At 44.9% G+C, this 9509-nt stretch overlaps 1 protein-coding gene across 1 annotated transcript; it reads right to left on the minus strand.

The window, feature by feature from the left end:
- Positions 1-766: 766 nt before the first annotated feature.
- Positions 767-8526, minus strand: LOC126364907 (uncharacterized). The gene is made up of 3 exons (XM_050008099.1): positions 8387-8526; positions 1765-1973; positions 767-1014 (listed from the first exon to the last, which is right to left on the minus strand). Exons 1-3 carry the CDS (start codon positions 8470-8472, stop codon positions 767-769), a joined length of 543 nt encoding a protein of 180 aa, XP_049864056.1. The 5' UTR covers positions 8473-8526.
- Positions 8527-9509: the final 983 nt, after the last annotated feature.

The following is a 9509-nucleotide window of genomic DNA, read 5'->3' on the forward strand; positions in this document are numbered from 1 at the left end:
TTGCATCGTTTCTGATACGAATTACACTCTGAAAATTAGAGACAATATTTGTAATATGCTAAAGAACTAAGTGGTGGAAAAAGGATTCAGCATTTTTGACGTTTTCCGTACATCCCCGTTTAAAAGCTCTACTTTCGGAAGGTCATAACGGCTTACTGTCAGAATTAGGGCCCAACGTTCTGCGCAGGATCGATGAGTGGGGCTCATATTTTTCTTCTCCTTGACAGATGAGGTGAAGAATGAGATTTTCACTCTGCAGCGGAGTGTGTGCTGATATGGAACTTCCTGGTAGATTAAAACTGTGTGCCGGACCGAGACTTGTAGTCGGGACCTTTGCCTTTCGCGGGCAAGTGCTCTACCATCTGAGCTACCGAAGCACGACTCACGCCCCGTCCTCACAGCTTTACTTCCGCCAGTACCTCGTCTCCTACCTTCCAAACTTAACAGATGCTCTCCTGCGAACCTTGCAGAATTAGCACTCTTGAAAGAAAGGATATTGCGGAGACACGGCATAGCCACGGCCTGGGGTACGTTTCCAGAAGGAGATTTTCACTATGCAGCGGAGTGTGCGCTGATACGAGTTCGAGTCTCGGTCCGGCACACAGTTTTAATCTGCCAGGAAGTTTCAGATAAGGTGAAGTTGGTGATGTTGCCTTGAGAATGTGTCACAGTTCTCGAAGAAAACTAGGATGTATATAAGTGTCAGTAAATACTGTGTTATTGGCAGGGATACACGTTGTGATTTGGTACAGGTTGGCAACTAGCGTCAGCTGAGGAGGCTGGCCAGCGAGCCGGCGACGCCGAGGCGCTCGCACAGGTCCAGCAGGCAGGCGGCGGGCTGGCGCGCGGCAGCGGCGCGCGGCCGCCGGTTGAACCTGTTGGCGCGGCACATGCGGCGCAGCTCCGCCTCCGAGGTGCGCACGGGGCCCAGCCAGCGCCGCTGCGGCCGCCGCACGCCCGCCACCACGTCGCAGTAGCTCGCCTTGCTGCACCACAAGTTCACGCCCCGCGTGCCTGCACAGGACCACACACCGCCTCGCACCACCAGTCACCTGGCTCTCGCACCACTCTACAAATAAGCTGCTCTCAGCACCTGCTTATCCAGAAGCTTGCGTCGGTTTACATTGGACATTATCACGAAAGGAATCACTCAAATGGAAACATATAATAGCCTAAAGGCCGGCCGGAGTGGCCGAGCGGTTCTAGGCGCTACAGTCTAAGTTCTAGAGGACTGATGATCTCAGAAGTTAAGTCCCATAGTGCTCAGAGCCATTTAGACCATTTTTTTGAAAACTGGTCTTTATGTAACTTTTATAGAAATGAATGTTAAAAAATTGGCTCAAATGGTTCTGAGCACTATGGTACTTAACTTCTGAGGTCATCAGTCCCCTAGAAATTAGAACTACTCAAACATAACTAACCTAAGGACATCACACACATCCATGCCCGAGGCAGGATTCGAACCTGCGACAATAGCGGTTCAGACTGAAGCACCTAGAACTTCTCGGCCACTCCGGCCAGCTTAATGAATGTTGTTCCAATACATTATTTTCTGTCCCACCTAAAAATATTATGTGTCATACCTTACAATATATAGATTCAAAATGTATAAATAGTCAGCTTCTCTCAATAACCATGGTATGAAAATTAAATTTATATTTGACTGGCCACTTAATCCCCTCTCTTCCTATGTGGAACGAGATGTCGCCTTACTGTGACAATATTAGCCCTTATTCAAAATAAGATTAACGTCCACTGACTTACAGTAACCGTCGCCACAGCCTACAGAAGGCGCCCGCAGTGGCACGACTTGACAGACCCAGACATCGTCCTCGGCGTCGCCGGCAAAGTGGACCAGCACAGCTCGCGGCTCGCGCCTATCCCTGCTGTTGAATGAGTCCGCGGCCTGAGTCAGCAGGTACGCACTCGCCTCGCGGCGCTCCTGGGACGGCGGTTCCAGAGTAGTCGTCGTCCTGATGAAGGGAGTAGAAATACTCTTCAGAATTTTGGCTGTGAACAGTATTCAGACGTGACAGTAGATCCCATCAAATATGTTTTAAAGACATGCCCGAATGTAATGGAACCGTAATGGCGTTTCTTTTCATGCCGCTATGACTCCATTATATTGTAACATGTTTTTAAAACAGATCTGAAGACAGTCTGAGGACTCACAGACGGAATAAAGAAATTTAACAAAAATGCGTGGGTGACACAAAGGGTGTCGCCAAATGGTGGGGTCTCAGTGGGATCCTTTGCCGTTTTACTGACGCAAATGTTAGTGTTGCACAGCCGCATGTACACACCAAAGGAGCCGAAAACAAATCTGGTGATCCAGCAGGCCAAGGCAACCAGTTGACACTCTGTAGAGCATGTTGGGTTACAACAGAGGCATGGTAGGCGAGCGTTATCCTGTTGAAAAACACCTCGTGGAATGATATTCATGATTGGAAGCACAACAAATTGACTCACCAGACTGACGTAATACTTTGTATTCAGAGTGCGTGAGATAACCTGGAGACTGTTTCTGCTATTGCATGAAACTGAATCCCAGAACTTAACTTCTGGGTATGCCCAGTGTGACTGGGACGCTGACAGGTTGTGTAGGCCCTCAACTAGCCTCCGTCTAAATGACACACAGCCAACAGTGGCACCAAGACAGAACCATGCTTCGTCAGAAAGCACAACACACCTCCACCCTGCCTTCCAAATAGCTCTCGCTTCACACCACTGAAGCCGAATATGGCGTTGATGTAGGTCAGTGGAATTGATGCTACAGGGCACCTGGCTCGGAGCTGTCCTTCACGTAACAGATTTAAAGCACTGTGGGCAAACAGAAGTTCAAATCGCCGCTGCAGATGCAGCACGATGCGACACAGGTATATGGCGAAAACAATGGTCTTTCCTCCGAGTTGTGCCACATAGCCATCCGGAGCCTTGTCTTCTTCCGACCCTACATTCCCGTGACCACCGTGCCACCAATCATGTACAGTGGCTATATTCCCGCCAAGTCATTGTGCAGTATTGGAGAACGAACATCTTACCCCTCGCAACCCTGTAACATGATATCGTTCAAACTCAGTGAGTTGTTGGTAATGGCGTGTTTGTTGCCTTAATGGCATTCTTGGCTAACGGCAACTCATATAGTCCATCAACAAAGGCAACTGGTTCAGACTGGATTGAAGTCAAACCTGATTTGCATTCTCATAATGGCGCCAAAAGCGCCTCTCTTATGCGCTTGGCGCTAAACTTAAATAAACACCATTTTTCAGATGTAGGAACATGTGTACCAACTTTCGTTTATGCCGCACAGCTCCTTGTTGTTGCAATTTTTTTTCCATCAGTTTACAAAACAGTAACTAGTCATGGGTCCTATGGTGCCTATTGCAATGCAACCGGTAGAAGATGGACCTCCGGGTATGCCTGTGGAGAATAAGGTACGTCAGAGTATACTTTGTGCGGTTGCACAGTATACAGATGTCGCTGACACTGATCGGCACGGAAGACTCGGTATAAAGGAAATACTGCATTGCGAGGCAGATGACAGACGCTAGACAACATTGCTGAAGCTATTTCAAGAACGGCATTTTTGTCAATCGACCTCCTTGTACTGCGCTTCGAGAGGTTGTGACAGGAGATCAGGAAATGAAGGCAGCTGAGGTCAACAGCTGCGGCAAAATAACTGTCAGCCCCAATTCACGACCACCATAATAACACCCGAGAGGGAAATGGACCCGTGGTCTGCCCTCCAAAGACCCAGAACCGCCGGCCGCGGTGGTCTCGCGGTTCTAGGCGCGCAGTCCGGAACCGTGCGACTGCTACGATCGCAGGTTCGAATCCTGATGCCTCGGGCATGTATGTGTGTGGTGTCCTTAGGTTAGTTAGGTTTAAGTAGTTCTAAGTTCTAGGGGACTAATGACCACAGCAGTTGAGTTCCATAGTGCTCAGAGCCATTTGAACCCAGAACCAGGGTGTGAAGTGGGTCAGCGTGTGGCTGCACTGTCACCCGCAACAACTGTATTCCCTCGTAACAGGGAAGCCGTCATCTGCAACTAGGCAACAACATACAATGTAACAGGCAGACAAAGCCACATCCCCCCCCCCCCCCCCAGCACACACGCAACTGCCAGGGCATGCCAATGGACCAGAGATTGATGGAGTGCATTGTGGTATCTGAATTTATTGTAATAGTAGTGGATATAGACTTGGTAGTATGTGTAGTTTTGATTTATAGAGGAATTATTGTTTTATTTAATAATAATTATAATGAGTACTAGAAATAATTATGGTAATGAGAGGCAGTATTCTGCACGATATGTAAGTAACAATGTGAAATGCGTAATTCGTATAGGAGTCAATACAAGCTGTGTTTAGGTCACGTGTAAGAGGCTACAATGTAATAAATAAATAAATGATTTTTCTTTACTATTTCAGCGTCATGAATGATCAGTGGGTCTAACAAAGAAGAGAAACAAATATCGGTGATCTAAATAATGAGACGATATTTATAAATTTTTATCAGCAGAATCATTCCAGTGACTGCCAGCCTTAGGAGCTATTTTACATGTATCACTCTTTCTACTGTAGACTTTCAATGTCTAACTTATTGATTAACAGACTGAATCATCTACGGGTTTCCTGCTAAAGGGTCTGACTGTATTTCACTACATGTCATCTATGGGCCTGTTACAGGCACACCTCCTACGTTTTGTGAAGAGTTCTGCAGTAGCTCAATCGTTTTTGGCTGCTGTACAACGTAAATAATGTTGTGTGTCAAATTTAATGATGGAGTAGGTAAGCCCAAGAACTTCAACTCCGGAAGCATGTTTATATCCACAACCAATGCAAATAATAGTCTGTTCCAATTAGAATTATTGCATGCCCGTTATGTGCGCTAGAGAAGCATGGCTTTCCGCCGGCCACGGTGGTCTAGCGGTTCTAGGCGCTCAGTCCGGAACCGCGCGACTGCTACGGTCACAGGTTCGAATCCTGCCTCGGGCATAGTAGTGTGTGATGTCCTTAGGTTAGTTAGGTTTAAATAGTTCTACGTTGTTGGGGACTGATGACCACAGATGTTAAGTCCCATAGTGCTCAGAGCCATTTGAACCATTTGAACCATGGCTTTCCCTACCAAAATTTAATGCACTTGAAGAGCTGTTAAACATCGTGTGTGTGTGTGTGTGTGTGTGTGTGTGTGTGTGTGTGTGTGTGTGTGTGTGTGTGTGTGTGTGTGTATGTGCGTGCGTGTTTGTGTGTGCGTATCGTTTGCACTATTTCTCTAGTAGTGTGTTATTCTTTATGTCAAGTATTTTAGCGTTCCCAGTGTGATGTTCTGTATGTCTGCTGATTAAAAGAATTGAATATTGTGAATCTGTCAGTGGTCAGATGCACATATACATCATCGCGTATGTTTTTTGTATATCTTAAAGTTCGTGTTCATCCTTCAAGGTACAATGATTTACACAGATTGTCCCAGGTTAGAAGGATATGCAGATATTCCTGACATGAATTGTAAATGGTCACCTTCAATTACTTTTTAAGATGTTTCTATGATGAGATAATTTTAAAATTTAGTTTAAGTTATCTGTATAAGACGTGTCGCGCGATGTGAAAAACAGTGCAGTCATCGTCGAAATGCAGAAAAGGAACGATTTATTTGATGCCCAAAAGGACATGATCATTGGCTTTCTGGCCATGGGTGAAGTCATTTCGGAAACGGCTAAGTGTGTAATCAGTTCGCGTGCTGCCGTGGTAAAGAACAACGTGCATAGCAAAATTACTCTGACCCTATATTCAAAACCAGCGTCTAGACAACTGTGGTCTACCACGGGCCACAGATGACAGGTGTGAACGATGAATGAAGAGATGTGTGCGGGCGGATAGACATGCAACTATTGGGCAACTGAACGGCCAGATGAACCAAAGGACTACCAACAATGTCTCCTCAACGACATTCGTGCGTACAGGACTCCGCAGCAAGCGCATAGTTCGTGGACGCTGGCTGACTGCTGTTCATTTTCGACGAAGGCTGGAATCTGCACACCAGTATCGGAACTGGACGGCACTGATTGCCGACATGTGGCCTTTTCAGATGAATCACGTTTTATACGCCATCGGAGGGATGGCAGTTGGTGCACTCGGCGTGAAATGTCTGAAAGCTAACACGCAGAAACAATCGCCGGATGGGTCCAGGCAGGAGGAGAGAGCGTTATGATATGGGGAATATTTTCATGGTATACCTTGGATGATCTCATCATCCTGTAAGGCACAATGGATGAACACAGGTACGCATCTACCCTTGGGAACCATGTCCTCCCCTATATGCAGTTCATTTGCCTTCGGCACGATGGAATCTTCCAGCAGGAAAATGCAACATGTCACACAACTGGCAGTGTACGTGCATGCTCCGAAGAGTGCTGGGATTGGTTTATCGTATTCCTTTGGCCAACAAACTTCCCTGATTAAAACCCAATGGAGAATCTGTGGTACCGCTTCAATCGTGCTGTTCGAAACTTGGATCCCTAAGCAAGGAACTTAGCGCAACTGGCCATGGCTATGGAGTCGAAATTGCTCCATATTTCTGTCGGTGCCTGCAAAATTCTCAGTGACTCTCTTTCTGCACGTCTCGTAGCAGTCCATGCCGAAAAACACATTAATGTGACTGGAGAGTGTAATACCTAGCGTGCAGCAGAAGTGACCTGAAGAGAAATTCACGAAATTCAGCGCAGTACATAGTACTATTCGGTTAAAACAGAAATACAAAGTGGTTGGTAAGTATGCTTCAACTTCTCATTGAATTGTCCATCATAAAAAAGCAACTAATGGTAAATTAAGGAACGTAACATCTTCCACTGAGACTATGTAACAATGAGAATACATAGAATATGCGTGCATGCTATAAAGAATGGAACTTATATCGTTGTTCCAAAGACTGGGTTAAGGCCCAAGAGACATAAGCGGTGGCATGGGCAGCGAAACTGACAAGAGAACTGTAAGAGCTTACTGACAGGGTACGAACGGCAAGACCAGGAAATTAACATAGAGAAACAGTAACCCGCGACTCTCAACTGCTTTCGTGTGGATTGAGTTTGAAAATTTTAGGCGTAATTATGTAATTTCTGTGGACGTTATCTTGCAAGGAGTCAGTAGCCGAGCGAGGAAACTTAGTTTCATAAATGCGGAGTCTGTGGATCGAATACTGCTACCGGTAAAACTTTTCTTGTGAATTATGTTCGGTAATGTGGTTCGATATGCGTAGTAGGCCGCGAAAATATGTGACAACAGAGAACCGTTCATGATACTAACATACTGAAAAAAAACCATTCACTTTGAAAAATTTGGCTTTCGTTACATGATTTGAAAGAAATAATCCGCATTGGCTGTAGGATACGTCTTATTAAAAGTAGTGACCGGTTTCGCACCACTAGAAGACGCATCCCCAGGTGACAATAGTTCTTTTTAACAAGTCTTCAGCGAACGATAACTGCCTTTGAGCCACTCCCCATCATTTACGTCATGTTGTAAAAAAAATATCGTGCTAAAAACAGAAGTCCTCATTTGAAACGAAGGGAATAGCAGAACCGCACCACAAGCAGGAAGGTGATTGAGCGGCAGAAGGCGAGGCAGAACTGACTGCTATGCAATGCAGAATGGGTCTTCTAGTGGAGCGAAACCGGTCGTGACTTTTAATAAAAAGTTCTCTACAGCCAGTGGGGATTATTTCTTTCAAAATGTTGAACTTTGCTAGCAGTTGCCCGCAATTGAAAATAATACATTCATGTTTCTACGATCGTTATCGTGCTGATTCGTGCAGTGCTTCATGGGTTACATGCTATACATGTCACACATCTAGATAAAATAATATAAATAAAATGACTATTCTGATTTGACTGGTATTTATCGTATATCATCTTTTAATTCAAACCTCATTAAGGAAAAACATTTTCTCCTTTTTCTCAGGATAAATGTTAGAAATATCTAAATCAATCATTAAATATTGATAGTTTGCACAGTAATAATAAATCTGTTGTTAAAAACAGTATGACAGTTCAAATCCCAACACTGCCTTGAGGTAACAATACGAAAAACAGAGTGAATTACCTATTATATTGTAAGCATGATGCTTGGAAAACTTTCTTCATTCTCGGAATCTTTTTAAGGCTTGATAGTCGACATAACACTCGCATGTAATAAGTTCAACACTGCATATTCTCGTCCTCGAGTAATGTAAGAAAGTTGAGAGAGGAGGGTACTGAATACTCGTTTGAGTATCGAACGACCACACTGATAAGAATGACCAATGAACAAAAAGAATTACCTGAGAAGAAGTGTAAAACACCTAACTCGAGAATAAATCCATACGAAATAGACTGTGAACTGAGATACCGACCTGATCGGTATGAGGCTGCCCTGGACCCGCAGCAGAGTGCCGAGGTGGAGGGAGTCGCCGGAGCAGGAAGACGCCGTGCAGCCCATTTTGCTGCTCCTGTTCCTGCGATAGAGCTCGCCACGCGCCGGCCGCGGCGCAGCTGAAGCGTTAGCTTCCGCTCGTCCAAAGAATCTGCACTCTCTCGCCATAGATAACTTTCATACCTCAGTGAGATTCAATAACTCTGGAATCCACAGATGTTCCTGCAGAACATCAGTTTAAATCTGAAAATGATTTTTCTCTAAAGACAAACTCATATCTACTGAATAAAGTAAGCAAACCATAAATAATGTTCTGTGTTTGTCTTAATGACATAGATACGTATTTACAAAACAGTGTACATCTTCAGTGTTCCGCAGTAACGTTTCCTGGCTCTGTATTATCAGGTTGGAAGACACAGGGTGGCACACGAATAGTTGACACGCTTTAACATCGAATAAAATTTGTACATATTGTTAGTTGTATTTCATTCAAATTTAGGTCCAGCGTGTTTTCTTTCATGGAAATGTTGGTAGAGATCGTGTTGTGCAATTTCGCCGGTCCCTAGTTCGCAGTTAGCGTTTGCCTTGGCCGCGCATGGACGTTTATCTGTTCAGCAGCGTATTAAGGCAGTTCTCCTTTATGCTGAATTAAAAAGTGTCACAACAACGCAAAGATGGTATTGAGCAATATTCCACACGCTTTGGGCACCATCAAGGAACACAATTCTCCTATTAGCGAGAAAATCTGGGGCACAGAGTGTTAGTCTTACGGAAAACTTCGCAGTGCTGCGAGTCGCCATGCAACGGACGGCGACAAGTGAAATAGTGATATTTAGCCGTTCAGTACAAAGAATTTTACAGAGTGATCTCAACCTTTTCGCTTGCAAGATACGTTACAGATGCTGACTGAGCAGAACAACCGAAAACGGGTGTATTCATTACGGGCAAAAGGAAAAGATAAGATAATGTTCAACCCTTGGTTCTCAGACGAATGTTGTTTCCCCCTCAATTGAACAGAAAACAAACAAAATGTTCGACTTTTGGGTTGAGAAAAACCACATAATTTTTATGTCCATGAAAAAACGGCGCATGGGGAAAAAGTG

This window comes from Schistocerca gregaria, chromosome 1, assembly GCF_023897955.1.
Source record: "Schistocerca gregaria isolate iqSchGreg1 chromosome 1, iqSchGreg1.2, whole genome shotgun sequence".
Taxonomy (NCBI): domain Eukaryota; kingdom Metazoa; phylum Arthropoda; class Insecta; order Orthoptera; family Acrididae; genus Schistocerca; species Schistocerca gregaria.